We start from the raw sequence: 24,026 nt of genomic DNA on the forward strand, positions 1-24,026 counted from the left end.
TTTTTAAAAAAAATGATTTAGAAACGAATTAACTTATCTAATCTCATTAATTTTCCTACCTTCCCCCGTTTTTCCAGGTAGGCCTCGAAGCCTCGGCTTCTCCTTCACACCCACGCCCGAGCTAGGCACCTCCCGGCCCCACTCGAAGGCTGGAGGGCCGAGCCTCAGCCCAGCGCCGCTAGGGTGCGCGCGCAGCAGGAGCTGAGACGCGGCGTCTCTCTCTGTCTCGGCCGAGGGGCGGGGCTTGCTGAGCGTCAACCGTCACCCTGGCAACCGGCCCCCCGGCCGTCTCGCACAGCCGCAATCGGCGGTCTTCACCTCGGGGGGGGGGGGGGGGGCGCCAAGCGTCACTCTGGCAACCGGCCCCCCGGCCGTCTCGCACAGCCGCAATCGGCGGTCTTCACCTCGGGGGGGGGGGGGGGCGCGACCCACGGGGGGGCTGGGGCGCGACCCTCGGGGGGGCCGCGACCCTCGGGGGGGGCCGCGACCCTCAGTGGGGGGGGGGCCGCGACCCTCGGGGGGGGCCGCGACCCTCGGGGGGGCCCCCGCCCTCCCTCCCCTCCCTCCCCCCCCGCGCCCACCCTCCCCCCCCTCCCCTCCCTCCCCCCCGCCCCCCCTTCCCCCCTCCCTCCCCCCCGCGCCCCCCTCCCCCCCCGCCCCCCCCTTCCCCCCTCTCCCCCTTCCCTTCCCTTCCCCCCTTCCCTCCCCCCCTGCCCTCCCTTCCCCCCCGCCCTCCCTTCCCCCCCGCCCTTCCCCCCCACCGCCCTCCCTCCCTCCCCCCCGCCCTCCCTCCCTCCTCCCCCCCGCCCTCCCTCCCTCCCCCCCCCCCCAGTCGCTCTCTCTCTCTCTCTTCCAACAACAACATGCCCTCGAAAAAGCCTCGGCACCGCCGGGCACTTCAGCTAGTTAAATATATATTCAAGAAGGAGTTAGAAATATTTCTTAAGGCTAAAGGGATCAAGGAATATGGGGAGAAAACAGGGACAGGGTACTGAATTTGGATGATCAGCCATGATCTCATTAAATGGCAGAACAGGCTCGAGGGGTTGAATGGCCTACTCCTGTTCCTATCTTCTATGTTTCTATGTTTGTCGAGCCCCCTCAGTATTTTATATGTTTCAATAAGATCACCTCTCATTCTTCTAAACTCCAATGAGTATAGGCCCAACCTGCTCAACCTTTCTTCATAAGACAACCCTTTCATCTCAGGAATCAACCTCGTGAACCTTCTCTGAACTGCCTCCAATGCAAGTATATCCCTCCTTAAATAAGGAGACTAAAACTGTACACAGTACTCAAGGTGTGGTCTCACCAACACCCTGTACAGTTGTAGCAGGACTTCCCTGCTTTTATACTCCAGCCCCCTTGCAATAAAGGCCAACATTCCATTTGCCTTCCCGATTACTTGCTGTACCTGCATGCTAACTTTTTGTATTTCATGCACAAGGACCCCCAGGTCCCTCTGTACTGCAGCATTTTGTAATCTCTCTCCGTTTAAATAATAATTTGCTTTTTTATTTTTCTTACCAAAGTGAGTAACCTCACACTTTCCCACATTATACTCCATCTGCCAAATGTTTGCCCACTCACTTAGCCTGTCAATATCCCTTTGCAGATTCTTTTGAGGATGTATCTGGTAGAATAGATAAGGGAGAACCAGTGGATGTGGTGTATTTGGATTTTCAGAAGGCCTTTGATAAAGTCTCACATAAGAGGTTAGTGTGCAAAATTAAATCACATGGGATTGGGGGTAATATACTGGCATGGATTGAAAATTGGTTAACAGACAGGAAACAGAGAGTAGGAATAAATGGGTCTTTTTCGGGGTGGCAGGTGGTGACTAGCTGGGTACCGCAGGGATCAGTGCTTGGGCCCCAGCTATTCACAATATATAGCAATGATCTTCTCTCACTTTATTATTTTTTTAGTCGTCCTTTGCTGGTTTTTAAACATTTCCTAATTCTCTGGCCTCCCACTAATCTTGGCAACATTGTATGCCTTTGTTTTCAATTTGATACCATCCTTTACTTCCTTAGTTAGCCACGGATGGTGCTCCCTTCTCTTAAAGTCTTTCCTTCTCACTGGAATATATTTTTGTTGAGAGTTATGAAACCCAGGATCCCGTAAGCCTTTTTAACTGTTTTCTCAACCTGCCCTGCCACCTTAAATGATTTGTGCACACATACCCCCAGGTCTCTCTGGAGGATTGAAATATTATGGCCAGTGACGTAAGAAAACTACTCGGCACTTGGTCTGAGTATTAAACAAGGCTTTAATCAACTGTTTTTCAACATGGAGATCTAGTTGTGTCCTTCACTAGTTCCTGTTAAAGAATGTCCTGAGCAAGCTGGGCCCATGCCCGAGTATTTATACTCTCCCTGGACAGCGCCACCAGCAGGCCGCCCAGTATTATTACAGAAGTCATTTTCACATGAATGACAAGATTCATGTCAGCCAGTATCTCCGCAATTTCTGCCCTCAATTCCCTCAGCATCCTAGGATGCATCCCATCCGCTCCTGGTGATTTATCTACTTTAAGTACAGCCATCCTTTCTAATACCGCTTTATCAATATTTATCCTATCAAGTGTCTACACTGCCTCCTCCTTCACTTTGTCTATGGCAGCATCCTCTTCCTTGGTGAAGACAGATGCAAAGTACTCGTTTAGTACCTCAGCCATACCCTCTGCCTCCATGCATGGGTCTCGTTTTTGGTCCTTAATCAGCTCCACCCCTCCTCTTACTACCGTTTCACTATTTAGAGTCATAGAGTCATAGAGTAATACAGCATGGATAGAGGCCCTTCGGCCCATCGTGTCCGCACCGGCCATCAAGCCCTGTCTAATCCAATCCCATATTCCAGCATTTGGTCCGTAGCCTTGTATGCTATGGCATTTCAAGTGCTCATCCAAATGCTTCTTAAATGTTGTGAGGGTTTCTGCCTCCACAACCCTTTCAGGCAGTGAGTTCCAGACTCCAACCACCCTCTGGGTGAAAAAGTTCTTTCTCAAATCCCCTCTAAACCTCCCGCCCTTTACCTTGAATCTATGCCCCCTAGTTATTGACCCCTCTACTAAGGGAAAAAGCTCCTCAGCATCCATCCTATCTATGCCCCTCATAATTTTGTACACCTCAATCATGTCCCCCCTCAGCCTCCTCTGCTCCAAGGAAAACAAACCCAATCTGCCCAGTCTCTCTTCATAGCTGAAGCGCTCCAGCCCTGGTAACATCCTGGTGAACCTCCTCTGCACCCTCTCTAACGCGATCACATCCTTCCTGTAGTGTGGCGACCAGAACTGCACACAGTATTCCAGCTGTGGCCTAACCAGTGTTTTATACAGCTCCATCATAACCTCCTTGCTCTTATATTCAATGCCTCGGCTAATGAAGGCAAGTATCCCATATGCCTTTTTTACCACCTTATCCACCTGTTCCGCCGCCTTCAGGGATCTGTGTACTTGCACACCCAGATCCCTCTGACCCTCCATCTTGCCTAGGGTCTTTCCATTCATTGTGTATTCCCTTGCATTGTTAGTCCCCCCAAAGTGCATCACCTCGCACTTTTCCGGGTTAAATTCCATTTGCCACTGTTCCGCCCATCTGACCAACCCATCTATATCGTCCTGCAGACTGAGGCTACCCTCCTCGCTATTCACCACCCTACCAATTTTTGTATCATCCACGAACTTACTGATCATACCTTTTACATTCATATCCAAGTCATTAATGTAGACCACAAACAGCAAGGGACCCAGCACCGATCCCTGTGGTACCCCACTGGCCACAGGCTTCCAGTCACAAAAACAACCTTCGACCATCACCCTCTGCCTTCTGCCACTAAGCCAGTTTTGTATCCAATGTGCCAAGGCACCCTGGATTCCATGGGCTCTTACCTTCTTGACCAGTCTCCTGTGCGGGACTTTATCGAAGGCCTTACTGAAATCCATGTATACCACATCCACTGCGTTACCCTCATCCACACACCTAGTCACACCCTCAAAAAATTCAATCAAATTAGTCAGACATGATCTTCCCTTGACAAAGCCATGTTGACTATCCCTGATTAATCCTTGCCTCTCCAAGTGGAGACAAATTTTGTCCCTCAGAATTTTTTCCAATAATTTTCCTACCACTGATGTTAGGCTCACTGGCCTGTAGTTCCCCGGTTTTTCCCTACTACCCTTCTTGAATAATGGTACTACATTAGCGGTTCTCCAGTCCTCTGGCACATCCCCTGTGGCCAGAGAGGTCCTGAATATATGTGTTAGAGCCCCCGCAATCTCTTCCTTTGCCTCACACAGCAGCCTGGGATACATTTCGTCCGGGCCTGGGGATTTATCCATTTTTTGGCCAGCTAAAACCGCCAATACCTCCTCCCTCTCGATGTTAATATGTTCGAGCATATCGCAGTCCTCCCGTCCTATTTCTATGTCTACATCGTCCTTCTCCATAGTGAAGACAGATGCAAAAAATTCATTTAGAACCCCTCCTACATCTTCCGGCTCCACACACAGATTGCCACTTTTGTCCCGAATGGGCCCTATTTTTTCCCTGGTTATCCTCTTACCCTTAATATACTTATAAAACATCTTAGGATTTTCCTTTATTTTGCTCGCCAGTGTTATTTCATGGCCCCTCCTTGATCTCCTAATTTCTTTTTTAAGTATCCCCCTGCACTTTTTGTACTCCTCTAGGGCTTCCTCCGTCTTTAGCCTTTTGTATCTACCAAAAGCCCTCCTTTTTTTCCTAATCCATTCTCGTATATCCCCTGACATCCAAGGTTCCCTGTGGTTTTTGGAACCACCCTTGACCTTTACGGGAACATGTTGCCATTGTATGATCTCAATCTCCCTTCTGAAAGCCTCCCATTGCTCCAATGCGGATTTTCCTACAGGTAGCTGATCCCAGTCCATTTTGGCCAGATCCTGCCTTATCCTATTAAAATCGGCCTTCCCCCAATTTAGAACCTTTATTTCCGGCCCATCCCTGTCCTTTTCCATGACCACCTTAAATCTTACCATATTATGGTCACTATCACCAAAGTGCTCACCTACTAGCACTTTTTCCACTTGGCCGGCCACATTCCCTAGAATTAGGTCCAGTACCGCCCCCTCTCTTGTAGGACTTTCTACATGCTGGCTCAAAAAGCTCTCCTGGATGTACTTTAAGAATTCTACACCCTCTGAGCCTTTCACACTCTGACTATCCCAGTTAATATTGGGGAAGTTGAAATCCCCCATTATTATTACCCTATTATTTGCACATTTCTCTGAGATTTGCCTACATATCTGTTCCTCTATCTCCCCCTGACTGTTTGGAGGCCTATAGTACACTCCCAGCAAAGTGCTTGCCCCCTTTTTGTTTTTAAGCTCCACCCATATGGCCTCATTAGAGGAACCTGCTAATATATCATCCCTCCTTACTGCAGTAATTGACTCCTTAATTAATATTGCGACACCCCCTCCTCTTATACCTCCCCCTCTGTCTCGCCTGAAGATTCTGTACCCCGGAATATTGAGCTGCCAGTCTTGCCCCTCCCTCAACCATGTCTCCGTGATAGCAACAATATCATACTCCCATGTGTTTATCAACACCTTCAGTTCATCCACCTTATTTGCAAGACTCCATATTTATATGCCTATAGAAGACTATTGGATTACCATTTATGTTGGCTGCCATTCTATTCTCATACCCTCTCTTTGCCCCTCTTATTTTCTTTTTCACTTCTCCTCTGACCTTTCTATATATAGCCTGATTCTCAAATGTATTTGCAACCTGACATCTGTCATACGCGCCCTTTTTCGGCTTCATCATATTCTCTATCTGTTTCGTCATCCAGGGAGCCCTAACTTTAGTTGTCCTGCCTTTCCCCCTGGTGAGAATGTATCTCAACTGTACCTGAACTATTTCCTCTTTAAAGGCAGCCCATTGTTGCATTACAGTTTTGCCTTCCAATCTTTGATTCCAGTTTACCCGGGCCAGATCTGTTCTCATCCCACTGAAATTGACTTTCCCACAGTTAAACATTTTTTACTCCAGATTGCTCCCTATCCTTTTCCATAGCTAATCTAAACCTTATACTATGATCACTGTTCCCTAAATGTTCACCTACTGACACTTGCTCCACTTGACCCACCTCATTCCCCAGAACCAGATCCAGCAATGCCTCCTTCCTCGTCGGGCTGGAAACATACTGATCAAGAAAGTTCTCCTGAACACACTTCAGAAATTCTTCCCCTTCTCTGCCCTTAACACTATTACGATCCCAGTCTATATTAGGATAGTTGAAGTCCCCCATTATCACTACTCTATAGTTCTTGCACCTCTCTGTAATTTCTCTGCACATTTGCTCCTCCATATCTTTCCTGCTATTTGGTGGTCTATAGAATACACCTAGGAGTGTAATGGCACCTCTATTATTTCTTAACTCTAGCCATATAGATTCTTGTAAGAAGTCACACAACACCAGGTTATAGTCCAACAGCTTTATTTGAAATCACAAGCTTTCGGAGCGCTGCTCCTTCGTCAGGTGAAGTGAAGAAATGCATATAGGCACAGCTTATATAGTCAGGGAATACTGCCAGATGATTGCAGGTAATCTTTCTAACTGTCCTTTATCACACCTCAGCAGCGAGATAATCACAGCAATCAAAGGTGTGAATGGTGTCCAAACAGGTCAGTCAGGAAAACATTACATCAAAGAACAATGAGGTGGGGTCACAGGGGGTCAAATGTTGAAGATGCTGGGGTCTGTATGAAAAACAAAAACAAACAAAACTATTTTTTTGCTGGAAATCACAGCAGGTCCAGCCGCATCTGTGTAGAGAGAACAAGCCAACGACGACTCGAGTCTGGATGACTCTACGTCAGGTGGGGTTACATATAGCGTGACATGAACGCAAAATCATCGAGCAGAAACTGATAGCCAAGTTCCGCACTCATGAGGACGGCCTCAACCGGGATCTTGGGTTCATGTCATGCTACATGTAACCCCACCTGACGTAGAGTCATCCAGACTCGAGTCGTCGTTGGCTTGTTCTCTCTACACAGGTGCGGCCGGACCTGCTGTGATTTCCAGCAAAAAAATAGTTTTGTTTGTTTTTTGTTTTTCATTCAGACCCCAGCATCTGCAACATTTGACCCCCTGTGACCCCACCTCATTGTTCTTTGATGTAATGTTTTCCTGACTGACCTGTTTGGACACCATTCACACCTTTGATTGCTGTGATTATCTCGCTGCCGAGGTGTGATAAAGGGCAGTTAGAAAGATTACCTGTAATCATCTGGCAGTATTCCCTGACTATATATGCTGTGCCTATATGCATCTCTCCACTTCACCTGATGAAGGAGCAGCGCTCCGAAAGCTTGTGATTTCAAATAAAGCTGTTGGACTATAACCTGATGTTGTGTGACTTCTTACATTTGTCCACCCCACTCCACATCACATATAGATTCTGACCGTGACCCCTCCAGGACATCCTCCCTCTCCAGCACTGTAACATTCTCCTTAACCAATACTGCCACACCACCTCCTATCTTTCCTGAACACCTTATAACCAGGAATATTTAATACCCAATCCTGCACTTTTTTGAGCCAATTATTGCTACATCATCATACTCTCATGTGGCTATTTGTGCCTGCGGTTCACTCACCTTGTTTACACGGCTTCGTGCGTTCACATGCATACATTGTAAACCCATCTTAGACCATTCTGTATTTTCTTAGTTTGACTCCCCCTAATACCTTACTATTTCTTACTCTAGTGCTCTCTGCCTCTCCCAATCCTTTGAGCACTTAATTTTCCCTTTCTGATGTTACATCCTGGTGCCCATCCCCCTGCCAAATTAGTTTAAACCCTCCCCAACAGCACCAGCAAATCTCCCCGCGAGGATATTGGTTCCGGCTCTGTTGAGGTGCAACCCGTCCAGCCTGTACAGGTCCCACCTCCCCCAGAACCGGCCCCAATGCCCCAGGAATCTGAAGCCCTCCCTCCGATTCCATCTCTCCAGCCACGCATTCATCTGCTTTATCCTCCTATTTCTATATTCACTTGCGCGTGGCACCGGGAGTAATCTGGAAATTACTACCTTTGAGGTTCTGCTTTTTAATCGCTTTCCTAGCTCCCTCAAATCTGCCTGCAGGACCTCATCCCTCTTTCTACCTATGTTGTTGGTACCGTTGTGGACCACGACCTCTGGCTGTTCACCCTCCCCCCTCAGAATGTTCTGTAGCCGCTCAGTGACATCCTTGACCCTGGCACCAGGGAGGCAACATACCATCCTGGAGTCACGTCTGTGGCCGCAGAAACGTCTGTCTGCTCCCCTAACTATTGAATCCCCTACCACTATTGCCCTCCCACTCTTCTTCCTCCCCCCTTGTACAGCTGTAGTGCCGTGGACTTGGCTCTGGCTGTACTCCCCAGAGGAACCATCGCCCTCACCAGTACTCAGAACTGAATACTGGTTGGAGAGCGAAAGGGAAGATTCCTGCACTACCTGCCTGGTCCTCCTCTTCTGTCTGATGGTCACCCATTCCATCTCTGCCGGAGCACTTCTTAGCTGCAGGGTGACCACCTCCTGAAACGTGCTATCCACAAAGCTCTCAGCCTCACGGATGCACCGCAGTGACGCCAGCTGCTGTTCAAGCTCCAAAACCCGGAATTCAAGCTCCTCCAGCCGACGACACCTCCTGCACACATGGTTATCCAGGACACGGGTCCTGGATTTCTCACATGGCACAGGATGTGCATTCCATGGGACTGAGCTGCCCTGCCATGCCTCTATTTAATAAGTTTATTTCTGTAAGTTAGTTAACAGCCTAAGACTAAGGGCTAGAAATTGGGTACCTTCGTGCCTCTTTTCACCCAGGCGTGGTGGCACTAACGACTCCCGCTAAATTCAGCAGGAGTTAAGTGGCGGCGGTAACCGGTAGCATCCTGCTCCACTGCACAGGCAATGACGATGTCATCACCGTGCGCAGCGCCCCGTTTTCATCCCGCCTGCAAAATTGGCCGCCACCCACTGAATCTGCACCGGGTGATGACAGCGACCGATTCAGTGGGCGGGAACGGAGCGGCAGGCGGCTCACGGGCGCTAAGGGGAGGTGGCGGGCGGGGAAAACAACTCACCCGACTTACTTGTCACGGCCCGTTGCATCTTTGAACGCGGAGTCCGTGCCGCGATCTGGCAGCTGGCACAGCACCCCACTACCCAGTGGTCCAGGTGGGGCCCCGTAGACTTGTGGGCTTGGGCCCTCCGCTTTAATGAGGGAAGAGCCCTTCCATACGGCTGCGCTACGTGGCCCAGTGCGCAGCGCTGCAGAACACACCACCCCGATATTCGGGGTTAGCGCTTGATTTAGCTACAGCTCCTTCTAAGGGCGCTAATACTGAATTTTGCGGTTGCCGGCACTAAGGTTAGCGCCCAGGCGATGTTAGCGCCCCAAAAGGGTCCAAATCCAAATTTTTCCACAGTATTATAAGTCGGGCCTACCTTTATCTCCAGCTGCTTCTCTCGCTCTCTTAGTTAAAGACTTTATTCACACGATTATCACACATTTGTGTGGAAGGCTGGGATGGACACTGTGATGGCGGTACAGCCCTGGGAACCTGTCTACCTCCTTCAAACCCACCTCGTTGACAAAGCTTTTGGTCACTTTCCTTAAATCTCTTTTTGGCTCAGGATCGATTTTTCTTTTTTTTGTTTCTGTGAAGCACTTTGAGATAGAGTCATAGGCCTAGAAATTGGCCTGAGGTGCCCAAGTGGCGCAAAGTTCGCTTGTGCGCTGGAATTTGCGCCGCGATCGCCGCAAATTCAGTTGAAGTGCCCCTAGAGGGAGACGGGGCGCAGCTCGAGGCGCTCCGCGTCCCTCATAGGGCGTTGAAACTGAATATCTCAGCGCAACGTGCCGCAGTGCCACACGCTGTGGCACGGCACGCTGCGGTACTGCAGACCTTCCTCCCACTCTTAAGGGGGAGGTGCCTGCAACAGCGCGATCCCCGCTTGCGAGTGCCGGCAAACGAGCCCGGCACCAAGGAGAAGTGCAGGGCTCTCGGGAAACAGCCGGCAATGCCGCTGGGGGTGGGGGGTTAGGAGGCCGGGGACGGAGGTGCTGGCAGGCGGCCGCCCCGCACCTCCACCTTAACTTGCACCGCCGCCGGCACAGTAAGGCCCCGTGAACCGGGCGCGGGTAGCGAACGGCGCAACTGCGGCATTCGCTACCAAATATCGCGAACAGGGTGCAAATGGGGCGCTGCGCACACCGATGATGTCATCGGTGGCGGCACAGCGCAAATGGCTAACGCCACCATTAGCGCCCCTGCTGAATATCGCGGGAGGCGCAGCCAGTGGCGCTACAGCCACTGACTGCCTCTTTAGGCGCTAAGAGGTGGCGCTACTCACCCAATTTTCCCCCCATAGTGGTTTACAGCACAGAAAGAGGCCCTTCGGCCCATCATGTCCGTGCCGGCCATCAAGCCCTGTCTAGTCTAATCCCATTTTCCAGCACTTGGTCCGTAGTCTTGTATGCTATGGTGTTTCAAGTGCTCATCTAAATGCTTCTTGAATGTTGAGGGTTCCTGCCTCTACCACCCTTTCAGGCAGTGAGTTCCAGATTCCAACCACCCTCTGGGTGAAAAAGTTTTTCCTCAAATCCCCTCTAAACTTCCTGCCTCTTATCTTGAAACTATACCCCCTGGTTGTTGACCCTTCTACTAAGGGGAAAAGTTCCTTTCTATCTACCCTATCTATGCCCCTCATAATTTTGTACACCTCAATCAGGTCCCCCCCTCAGCCTTCTCTCTAAGGAAAACAACCCCAACCTGTCCAGTCTTTCTTCATAGCTGAAACACTCCAGCCCAGGTAACATCCTGGTAAATGTCCTCTGCACCCTCTCCAATGCAATCACATCCTTCCTATAGTGTGGCGACCAGAATTGCACACAGTATTCCAGCTGTGGCCTAACTAGCATTTTGTACAGCTCCATCATAACCTCCCTGCTCTTATATTCTATGCCTTGGCTAATGAAGGCAAGTATCCCATATGCCTTTTTAACCACCTTATCTACCTGTCTTGCTGCCTTCAGGGATCTATGTACATGCACACCAAGGTCCCTCTGATCCTCTGTCCTTCCTAGGGTCCCACCATTCATTGTGTATTCCCTTGCCTTGTTAGTCCTCCCAAAATGCATCACCTCACACTTTTCAGGGTTAAATTCCATTTGCCACTGTTCTGCCCATCTGACCAACCCGTCTACATCGTCCTGTAGCCTAAGGCTTCCCTCCTCGCTATTTACCACTCCACCAATTTTTGTGTCATCTGCGAACTTACTGATCATATCTCCTACATTCATATCTAAATCATTAATGTACACTACAAACAGCAAAGGACCCAGCACCGATCCCTGCGGTACACCACTAGACACAGGCTTTCAGTCACAAAATCAACCTTCAACCATCACCCTCTGCCTCCTGCCACTAAGCCAATTTTGGATCCAATGTGCCAAATTGCCCTGGATCCCATGGGCTCTTACCTTCTTGAGCAGTCTCCCATGCGGGACTTTGTCAAAAGCCTTACTGCAGTCCATGTAGACTCCATCAACTGCACTACCCTCATCCACACACCTAGTCAGCCCCTCAAAAAATTCAATCAAATTGGTTAGACCTCCCCCTGACAAAGCTATGCTGACTATCCTTGATTAATCCTTGCCTCTCCAAGTGGAGACTAATTCTGTCCCTCAGAATTTTTTCCAATAATTTCCCTACCACTGATGTTAGGCTCACTGGCCTGTAATTCCCTGGTTTATCCCTACTACCCTTCTTGAATAATGATACTACGTTAGCTGTTCTCCAGTCCTCTGGCACCTCCCCTGTGGCCAGAGAGGTTCTGAAAATTTGTGTCAGAGCCCCTGCAATCTCCTCCCTTGCCTCACACAGCAGCCTGGGGGACATCTCGTCTGAGCCTGGGGATTTATCCAATTTTAAGCCCGCTAAAACCGCTCGTACCTCCTCCCTCTCAATACTAATTTGTTCAAGTATATCAGAATCCCCCTGCCTGATTTCTGTGTCTACATCATCCTTCTCCATAGTGAGCACAGATGCAAAATACTCATTTAAAACCTCACCCACATCTTCCGGCTCTACATACAGATTGCCACTTTGGTCTTCAATGGGCCCTACTCTTTCCCTGGCTATCCCCTTGCCCTTAATATACTTATAAAACACCTTGGGATTTTCCTTTATTTTGCCCAACACACTTTTTTCATGCCCCCTCTTCATCTCCTAATTTCTTTAAGTACCCCCTTGCACTTTCTATACTCCTAGGGCTTCCACTGTTTTTAGTCCTTTGTATCTGCCAAAAGCCTCCCTTTTTTTCCTAATCCATTCTTGTATATCCTTTGACATCCAGGGTTTGTTGGTCCCACCCTTGACCTTTACGGGAACATGTTGGCGTTGTACTCTCTCTATTTCCTTTCTGAAAGACTCCCACTGCTCTATGTGGATTTTCCTACAAGTAGCTGATTCCAATCCACTTTGGCCAGATCCTGCCTTATCATATTAAAATCGGCCTTCCCCCAATTTAGAACCTTTATTTCCGGTCCATCTTTGTCCTTTTCCATGACTACCTTAAATCTCACCGAATTATGGTCACTGTCACCAAAATGCTCTCCTACTGACACTTCTACCACTTGCCCGGCCACATTCCCTAGAATTAGGTCCAGTACCGTCCCCTCTCTTGTAGGACTTTCTACATGCTGGCTCAAAAAGCTCTCCTGGATGCACTTTAAGAATTCTGCACCCTCTAAGCCTTTCGCACTCTGACTATCCCAGTTAATATTGGGGAAGTTGAAATCCTCTACTATTACCCTATTATTTCTACACTTCTGAGATTTGCCTACATATCTGTTCCTCTATCTCCCCCTGACTGTTTGGGGGCCTATAGTACACTCCCAGCAAAGTGCTTGCCCCCTTTTTGTTTATATGTTCTACCCATATGGCCTCATTAGAGGAAGCTGCGAAGATATCATCCCTCCTTACAGCAGTAATTGACTCCTTAATTAATATTGCGACACCCTCTCCTCTTTCACACCCCCCTCTGTCTCGCCTGAAGATTCTATACCCCGGAATATTGAGCTGCCAGTCCTGCCCCTCGTTCAACCATATCTCTGTGATAGCAACAATATCATACTCCCATGTGTTCATCAACACCTTCAAGTCATCTGCCTTACTCGCAAGACTCCTTGCATTAAAATAAATGCCATCCAGCCTTGCCATACTCCCCTGTGCCGTTACATATTTGCTCTGCCTTCCAGGCTGACTTGTTTTTTCCTCTATATTTGGCTGTGCATCACCCCCTACTATAGCTCCACTCCATATCCCATCCCCCTGCCAAGTTAGTTTAAGCCTCCCCCAACAGTACTAGCAAACCTCCCTGCAAGGATGTTGGTCCCGTTCCGGTTCAGGTGCAACCCGTCCGACTTGTACAGATCCCACCTTCCCCAGAAGCAGACCCAGTGATCCAGGAAACTAAAGCCCTCCCTCCTGCACCAACTCTTTAGCCACGCATTCATCTGCTCTATCCTCCTATTCCTATACTCACTAGCACGTGGCACCGGGAGTAATCCAGAGATTACAACCTTTGAGGTCCTGCTTTTTAATCTGCTACCTAGCTCCCTAAATTCTTGTTGCAGGACCTCATCCCTCTTTCTACCCATGTCGTTGGTACCAATGTGAACCACGACCTCTGACTGTTCACCCTCCCTCTTCAGAATGCCCTGCAGGCGTTCAGTGACATCCTTGACCCTGGTACCAGGGAGGCAACATAACATCCTGGAGTCACGTCTGCGGCCACACAAACGTCTATCTGTTCCCCTTACGATAGAATCCTCTATCACTGTTGCTCTCCCACTCTTTTTCCTCCCCTCCTGTGCTGCTGAGCCACTCGTAGTGCCACAGACTTGGCTCTTGCTGCATTCACCTGAGAAACCATCTCCCCCAGCAGTATCCAAAATGGAAAATCTGTTGGAGAGGGAGATGGACCCAGGGGACTCCTGCACTACCTTCCTAGTTCTTTTACTCTGTCTGGCAGTCACCCGTTCCCTGTCTGCCTGTGCACTCTTTACCTGCGATGTGACCACCTCGTTAAATGTGTTATCCGCGAAGATCTCAGCTTCGCGGATGCTCCACGGTGACTCCAGCCGCAGCTCCAGCTCCGAAACGTGGATTTCAAGTAGCTGCAGCTGGAGACACTTCCTGCACATGTGTTCGCCCTGGACACCGAAAGTGTCCCCGACTTCCCACATAGCACAGGAGGAGCACTCCACGCTGCCAAGCTGCCCCGCCATGTCCTACCCTTAATTTACTCCCTTTAATTGAAAGAGTATTAAATACACTAGGGACCTTACTTCACTTTAAACACTACTTACTCTAAACTAGAGACCTTACTTTTACTTCAATGTCGACTGTAGAAATACTCACCAGGTCCTACTTCCCAATCAGCTCCTTCCCTGGTTGTGACGTGACTTTAGCGGTTTCGCAGTTGTTGTTGTTTGACTGCTCCCGCTCTCGGACTCTTTCCCAATTTGCAGCACTCTGGTGTCGGGCCTCCTCTGCAGCGCTCCTTTATGGCCGCTCCACCTACTCTCAGGTCCCGCTGTTGCTCCCACACAGGTCCGCCTCCTCCAGTTTTTCTACATTATAGGCGCAATATAATCACAAGCTGTTGGTTTAGTAAATTGGTATTGCTCGCAGTATTTCTCCTCCTGTTTCTCTTGCTCATGTACACAATCCTGATGTGAATGTGTTTCATTGTGACAGGTATGGCTGCCCTGGACAGCAAGGCCTCTGGTAAAATGGGATTCCGAGCGGTGGTTTACTACACAACCACCACTGTCCTGGCCGTGATAACTGGGATCATTATGGTGTTGATCATCCACCCTGGAGGAGGAGGCAAGGAGAAGATGCATCGGGAGGGAAAGATCGAACAAGTGCATTCAGCTGACGCATTCATGGATTTAATCAGGTCTGGCATATGCTTTAAACCTCTCTATCCACAAACACAAGGCCAAATCCATGGATCCAGAAATGTTATTGTCTCCTTCAGCCTAAAGTCACTTGTCCTTCAGATCCCCGTGGTAATATGTAGACTTTTAACTGTCGCTTTGTAATTTAACTGACAAGAAACAGACACTCTCATGGAAATACACCCAAACACACTCTCACACTCACTCACAGACCCAAACACACACACACACCCAAACACACTCTCACTCACTGACCCAAACACACACACACTCACAGACCCAAACACACACACTCACAGACCCAAACACACACTTGCACACTCAGACCCAAACACACACTCACAGACCCAAACACACACTCACAGACCCAAACACACACTCACACACACTCGCAGACCCAAACACACACTCACACTCACTCGCAGACCCAAACACACACTCACACTCACTCGCAGACCCAAACACACTCGCACACTCACTCGCAGACCCAAACACACACTCACACTCACTCGCAGACCCAAACACACACTCACACTCACTCGCAGACCCAAACACACTCGCACACTCACTCGCAGACCCAAACACACTCACACACTCACTCACACCCACTGACCCAAACACACACACACTCAGACCCAAACACACACTCGCTCAGACCCAAACACAGTCGCTCAGACCCAATCAAACACACACTCACAGACCCAAACACACACTCACACAGACCCAAACACACACTCACACACTCACTGACCCAAACACACACACACACACTCGCAGACCCAAACACACACACTCACAAACACACACACTCACACTCCCAAACACACACACTCACACTCAGACCCAAACACACACTCTCACACTCACAGACCCAAACACACACTCACTCACAGACCCAAACTCATACTCACACACTCACTGACCCAAACACACTCACAGACCCAAACACACTCTCACACTCACTCGCAGACCCAAACACACACTCACTCACAGACCCAAACTCATACTCACACACTCTCACACTCACAGACCCCAACACACTCTCACACTCACTCACAGACCCAAACACACACAGACCCAAACACACACACACACAGACCCAAACACACACACACACACAGACCCACACACTCACACACTCACTCGCAGACCCAAACACACACACACTCACTCACTGACCCAAACACACACACACTCACTCACAGACCCAAACACACACTCACACAGACCCAATCACACACTCACTCACAGACCCAAACACACACTCACACAGACCCAATCACACACTCACTCAGACCCAAACACACACACACTCACAGACCCAAACACACACTCACTCACAGACCCAAACACACACAGACCCAAACACACACACACACAGACCCACACACTCACACACTCACTCGCAGACCCAAACACACACTCACACAGACCCAATCACACACTCACTCACAGACCCAAACACACACTCACACAGACCCAATCACACACTCACTCAGACCCAAACACACACACACTCACAGACCCAAACACACACTCACTCACAGACCCAAACACACACAGACCCAAACACACACACACACAGACCCAAACACACACACACACAGACCCACACACTCACTCGCAGACCCAAACACACACACACTCACTCACTGACCCAAACACACACACACTCACTCACAGACCCAAACACACACTCACACAGACCCAATCACACACTCACTCACAGACCCAAACACACACTCACACAGACCCAATCACACACTCACTCAGACCCAAACACACACACACTCACAGACCCAAACACACACTCACTCAGACCCAAACACACACTCACTCACAGACCCAAACACACACTCACTCACAGACCCAAACACACACTCACACAGACCCAATCACACACTCACTCAGACCCAAACACACACACACTCACAGACCCAAACACACACTCACTCAGACCCAAACACACACTCACTCAGACCCAAACACACACTCACACAGACCCAATCACACACTCACTCACAGACCCAAACACACACACACTCACAGACCCAAACACACACTCACTCAGACCCAAACACACACTCACACAGACCCAATCACACACTCACTCACAGACCCAAACACACACACACTCACAGACCCAAACACACACTCACACAGACCCAAACACATACTCACACAGACCCAATCACACACTCACTCACAGACCCAAACACACACACACTCAGACCCAAACACACACTCACAGACCCAAACACACACTCACTCCCAAACACACTCGCACACTCACTCACAAACCCAAACACACACTCACACACACAGACCCAAACACACACTTACACACAGACCCAAAAACACTCACACTCACACACAGACCCAAACACACACTCACTCACTCGCAGACCCAAACACACACTCTCACACTCACTCGCAGACCCAAACGCACACTCACACTCCAACACACTCACACAGACCCAATCACACACTCACTCACAGACCCAATCACACACTCACAGACCCAAACACACACTCACAGACTCAAACGCACACTCACATCCCCAAACACACAATACAATAATACAATACAAATCGCTTTATTGGCATGATAAGGTACATCTTATGTTGCCAAAGCATCAAAATACATTTATGGTTGAACACATAAACGCGGTTCCATTCATACAGTGTATAAACAGGTATATCCCTGAGTTTATAAATATACACTCGCAGACCCAAACACACACTCTCACACTCACTCACAGACCCAAACACACACAGACCCAAACACACACTCACTCACACCCAAACACACACTCACAGACCCAAACACACACACTCACACATTCACTCACTCTCTCACATACACAGACACAGACACAAACACACTCACTCACACTCACTCACTCTCTCACACACTCAAACATGCACACACTCGAACAACACATTCACTCAAACATATGTTTGAGTTATGAGGAGAAACTGGGGTTGTTCTCCTTGGAGCAGAGAAGTTTAAGAGTAGATTTGATAGAGGTGTTCAAAATCATGAAGGATTTTGATAGAGTAAATAAGGAGAAACTGTTGCCAGTTGCAGAAAGTCGGTCGCCAGCGGTCACAGATTGAAGGTGGTTGGCAAAAGCACCAAAGGCAAGATGAAGATAATCTTTTTACGCCGAGCATTGTTCTCACCTGAAACACGCTGTTTGAAAGGACCGTGAAATCAGATTCAATAATAACTTTCAAAAGGGAATTAGATAAATATTTGAAGGGGAAAAAAAATTACAGGGCTACGGGGAAAGAGCTGGGGACCAATTGGAGAGCTCTTTACAGGAGCAGGCACAGGAAGGATGGGCCGAACGGTCTCCTTGTGTGCTGTACCATTCCATGATTCTATAAATCCCTCCCCCCAAACCCTCCATAACCCCTCACCCCCCCCTGCTCTCCCTCACCCCCCCACTCTCCCTCACCCCCCCCACACTCCCTCACCCCCCCCGCTCTCCCTCACCCCCCCCGCTCTCCCTCACCCCCCCCACGTTCCCTCACCCCCCCCACGCTCCCTCACCCCCCCGCTCTCTCTCACCCCCCCACTCTCCCTCACCCCCCCCACGCTCCCTCACACCCCCCACGCTCCCTCACACCCCCCACGCTCCCTCACACCCCCCACGCTCCCTCACCCCCCCGCTCTCTCTCACCCCCCCACTCTCCCTCACCCCCCCCACGCTCCCTCACACCCCCCACGCTCCCTCACACCCCCCACGCTCCCTCACCCCCCCCGCTCTCCCGCACCCCCCCCGCTCTCCCTCACACCCCCCCACGCTCCCTCACACCCCCCCACGCTCCCTCACCCCCCCACGCTCCCTCACCCCTCCCCGCTCTCCCTCACCCCCCACTCTCCCTCACCCCCCCCACGCTCCCTCACCCCCCCACGCTCCCTCACCCCCCCCACGCTCCCTCACCCCCCCGCTCTCCCTCACCCCCCCGCTCTCCCTCACCCCCCCCGCTCTCCCTCACCCCCCCACTCTCCCTCACCCCCCCCACGCTCCCTCACCGCCCCCCGCTCTCCCTCACCCCCCCCACTCTCCCTCACCCCCCCCACGCTCCCTCACCCCCCCGCTCTCCCTCACCCCCCCCCCACGCTCCCTCACCCCCCCCGCTCTCCCTCACCCCCCCCGCTCTCCCTCACCCCCCCCGCTCTCCCTCACCCCCCCCCGCTCTCCCTCACCCCCCCCACTCTCCCTCACCCCCCCCACTCTCCCTCACCCCCCCACACTCTCCCTCACCCCCCCCACTCTCCCTCACCCCCCCACGCTCTCCCTCACCCCCCCCGCGCTCCCGCACCCCCCCACTCTCCCTCACACCCCCACTCTCCTCACCCCCCCACTCTCCCTCACCCCCCCCACTCTCCCTCACCCCCCCCGCTCTCCCTCACCCCCCCCACGCTCCCTCAGCCCCCCCCCACGCTCCCTCAGCCCCCCCCACGCTCCCTCACCCCCCCACGCTCCCTCAGCCCCCCCCACGCTCCCTCACCCCCCCACGCTCTCCCTCAGCCCCCCCCACGCTCCCTCACCCCCCCCGCTCTCCCTCACCCCCCCAACTCTCCCTCACCCCCCCCACTCTCCCTCAGCCCCCCACTCTCCCTCACCCCCCCCGCTCTCCCTCACCCCCCCCGCTCTCCCTCACCCCCCCCGCTCTCCCTCACCCCCCCCGCTCTCCCTCACCCCCCCCGCTCTCCCTCACCATCCCCCCAACTCTCCCTCACCATCCTCCCCAACTCTCCCTCACCATCACCCCCAACTCTCCCTCACCCCCCCGCCCCCCCGCCCCCCCACTCTCCCTCACCCCCCCCACTCCCCCACACCCCGCCCCCCCACTCTCCCTAACCCCTCCTCCCCCTAACCCCACCCCCTGTCCTGAACCCCACCCCTCCCCTTCCCTCTCTCCCAACCCCCCCACTAACCCCTCCCCTCTCTCCCTAACCCCACCCCTCCCCCTAACCCCTCCCCTTCCCCCCTCTCCCTAACCCCACCCCTCCCCCTAACCCCACCCCTCTCCCTAACCCCACCCCCTAACCCAACCCCTCTCCCTAACCCCTCTCCCTAACCCCTCTCCCTAACCCCTCCCCCATCCCTAACCCTTCCCCCTTCCCCCTCTCCCTCCCCTCCTCCTCTCCCTAAGCCCTCCCCCTCCCCCTCTCCCTAAGCCCTCCCCTTCCCCCTCCCCCTCCCCCTCTCCCTAAGCCCTCCCCTTCCCCCTCCCCCTCCCCCTCTCCCTAAGCCCTCCCCTTCCCCCTCTCCCTCCCCCTCCCCCTCTCCCTAACCCCTCCCCTTCCCCCTCTCCCTCTCCCTAAGCCCTCCCCTTCCCCCTCTCCCTAACCCCTCCCCTCTCTCCCCTCCCCCTCCCACTATCCCTAACCCCTCCCCTCCCCTCACCTACCTCTTTGACCAAGCGTTTGGTCACCTGCCCTAATTTATCCTTGTGGCTTGGTGTCAGTTGTCTTCTGATTACGCTCCTGTGAAGCGTCGCGGGAAGTTTTATTGTGTTAAAAGCGCTGTATAAAAGCTGGTGGTGCGGTTGTTGTTTGGCGAACCGACCTCTACCTAGTGGAGGCTGAACGCCATCTCTCCACCACCTCCTACCACCGCCTGGACCATGACCCCACTACCGAACATCAAGCCACCGTTTCCAAGACCATCACTGACCTCACCTCCTCTGGAGATCTTCCCTCCATGGCCGCTAACCTCCTAGTTCCCCAACCCCGCACAGCCCGCTTCTACCTCCTTCCCAAGATCCACAAACAGGACTGCCCTGGTAGACCCATCATTTCCGCCGCATCGGCTCTGACGATGCCACCTTCCACACCAGTGCTTCCGACATGTCTACCTTTTTTCTCAACCGAGGATTCCCCTCTACTGTGGTTGACACGGCCCTTGACCGTGTCCATTCTATTTCCCACACTTCTGCTCTCACCCCTTCCCCTCCTTCCCGGAACCATGATAGGGTTCCCCTTGTCCTTACCTTTCACCCCACCAGTCTCCACATTCAACGGATCATCCTCCGCCATTTCCAGCATGATCCCACCACCAAATGCATCTTCCCCTCACCTCCCCTTTCAGCATTCCAAAGGGACTGCTCCCTCCGCAACACCCTGGTCCACTCCTCGATCACCCCTTCCCCTTCGCCCGGCACCTTCCCGTGCAAGCGCAGGAGATGTAACACATGCCCTTTCACCTCCACCCTTCCCACTGTCCAGGGCCCCAAACACTCCTTCCAGGTGAAACGCGAATTACTTGTACTTCTTGCAATCTAGTATTCACTGTATTCGCTGCTCACGATGTGGTCTCCTCTACATTTGGGAGACCAAATGCAGATTCGGTCCGTAAGGGTGACCCCGAGCTTCCAGTCGCCTGTCACTTTAATTCTCCGCTCCACTCCCACTCGGACCTCGCCGTCCTCAGCCTCTTGCATTGTTCCAATGACGCTCAATGTAAGCTCGAGGAACAGCATCTCATCTTTCGATTAGGCACTTTATAGCCTTCTGGACTCAGAGTTCAACAATTTCAGACCATAACCTCGGCCCCCATCCTTTTTTTCCATTTATTTTTTTCTCTCTCCCACATGGCAGCTGCCTTTCATTCTGCCAGTGCCATTTACACTTCGTCTAGAGCCATCTTTTGTTTCTTACCTTGTCCCATTACCATCTCCTTTTGCCTCGCACCATCTCTTAATCGCTCTTAATCTCTCAAATAAAAACAGAAAATGCTGGAAATACTCAGGTCAGGCATCGGCCTGAAGCATTAACTGTTTCTCTCTCCACAGATGCTGCCGGACCTGCTGAGTATTTGCAGCATTTTCTGTTTTTATTTCAGATTTCCAACAAACACAGTATTTTGCTTTTGTCTTAATCTCTCAATGTCATTTAATGTCTCCTGCCTTCCATCCTATCACAGACCTTCTCTTTTGTTCTTCCCTCCCCTCCCCCCCTTTCCCTGCACTTGCTTAAAAACTTGTTCCATCTCCAGCTTTTTCCAGTTCTGACGAAGGGTCATCGACCTGAAACGTTAACTCGGTTTCTCTCTCCACAGATGCTGCCGGACCTGCTGAGTATTTGCAGCATTTTCTGTTTTTATTTCTGTATAAATGCATGTTGTTGTTGTCTGTGATTCCTTGGTCTGTTGTGTCATTTTTACTAACACTAGGTCTACATTACCCTGCTTCCAACCGACTCCAACCTCCCCAACATATCCAGTTTTCTCTTTTCCTCCTGACCCCTTCAGCGGGTTTCTTACTATAATGTTTCTCCGAGGACACTTCATAGAAAGTTACAGCACGGAAAGAGACCATTTCGGCCCATCGTGTCCGCACCGACCAACAAAGAGCTATCCAGCCTAATCCCACTTCCCAGCTCTCGGTCCGTAGCCCTGCAGGTTAGAGCATCCCAAGTGCACATCCAAGTACTTTTTAAATGTGGTTAGGGTTCCTGCCTCTACCACCCTTTCAGGCAGTGAGTTCCAGACCCCCACAACCCTCTGGGTGAAGAAATTTCCCCTCAAATCCCCTCTAAACCTTCCCCCAATTACTTTAAATCTGTGCCCCCTGGTTTTTGACCCCTCTGCTAAGGGAAATAGGTCCTTTCTATCCACTCTATCTATGCCCCTCATAATTTTATACACCTCAATAAGGTCTCCCCTCAGCCTCCTCTGTTCCAAGGAAAACAGACCCAGCCTATCCAGTCTTTCCTCATAGCTAAGATTCTCTACTCCCAGCAACATCCTTGTAAATCTCCTCTGTACCCTCTCTAGTGCAATCACAAAAGAAATAGGAGCAGGAGTCGGCCATTTGGCCCCTCGAGCCTGCTCCGCCATTCAATAAGATCATGGCTGATCTTCTACCTCATCTCCACTTTCCTGCACTATCTCCATATCCCTTAATATTAAAAAATCTATCGATCTCTGGGTTGAATATACTTAACGACTGGGGAAGAGAATTCCAAAAATTCACCACCCTCTGTGAAGAAATTTATCCTCATTTCAGTCCTAAATGGCCGACCCCTTATTCTGAGACTGTGACCCCTGTTCTAGACTCCCCAGCCAGGGGAAACGCCCTCCCTGCCTCTACCTGGTCAAGCCCTGTAAGAATTTTGTATGTTTCAATGAGATCATCTTTCATTCTTCTAAACTCTAGAGAACATAGGCCTAGTCTACTCAGTCTGTCCTCATAGGACAAACCCCCCATCCCAGGAACCAGTCTGGTGAACCTTCGTTGCACTCCCTCTATGGCAAGTATATCCTTCCTTAGGTAAGGAGACCAAAACTGTCCACAATACTCCAGGTGTGGTCTCACCAGGGCCCTATATAATTGCAGTAAGACGTCTTTACTCTTATACTCAAATCCCCTTGTAATAAAGGCCAACATACCATTTGCTTTCCTAATTGCTTGCTGTACCTGCCTGTTAACTTTGTGATTAGTGTACAAGGACCCCCAGGTCCCTCTGAACACCAACATTTCCCAACCCCTCTCCATTTAAAAGATAACTTCACATTTCTCCACATTATATTCCATTTGCCATGCTCTTGCCCACTCACATAGCCTGTCTATATCTCCTTGAAGCCTCCTTGCATCCTCCTCACAACTTACATTCCCACCCAGCTTTGTATCATCAGCAAACTTGGATATATTACATTTGGTCCCCTCATCCAAATCATTGATGTAGATTGTGAATAGCTGAGGCCCAAGCACTGATCCTTGCGGTACCCCACTAGTTATAGCCTGCAAATCCGAAAAAGACCCATTTATTCCTGCTCTGTTTTCTGCCGGTTAACCAATCCATGCTAGTATATTATCCCATGAGCCCTAATTTTGTTTAATAACCTCTTGTGTGGCACCTTATCGAATGCCTTGTGAAAATCCAAATAAACCACATCCACTGGTTCCCCCTTATCTATTTTGCTAGTTACAACCTCAAAAAACTCCAACAGATTTGTCAAACACGACTTCCCTTTCATTAATCCGTG

At 50.9% G+C, this 24,026-nt stretch overlaps 1 protein-coding gene across 1 annotated transcript in view; it reads left to right on the forward strand.

Annotated features, from left to right (window-relative positions):
* Positions 1–1,632: 1,632 nt before the first annotated feature.
* Positions 1,633–24,026, forward strand: part of LOC147123887 (excitatory amino acid transporter 1-like) — a 187,910-nt gene continuing 165,516 nt past the window's right edge. Inside the window, exons 1-2 of the mRNA XM_085962625.1 lie at positions 1,633–1,715; positions 14,813–15,017. Coding sequence (XP_085818751.1) covers positions 1,664–1,715; positions 14,813–15,017 — 257 coding nt within the window. The 5' untranslated portion in view covers positions 1,633–1,663. The remainder of the gene's footprint in view (positions 1,716–14,812; positions 15,018–24,026) is intronic.

This window comes from Somniosus microcephalus, chromosome 1 (assembly GCF_052327205.1).
Source record: "Somniosus microcephalus isolate GS21.2 chromosome 1, FLI_Smic_1.0, whole genome shotgun sequence".
NCBI classification, from domain to species: domain Eukaryota; kingdom Metazoa; phylum Chordata; class Chondrichthyes; order Squaliformes; family Somniosidae; genus Somniosus; species Somniosus microcephalus.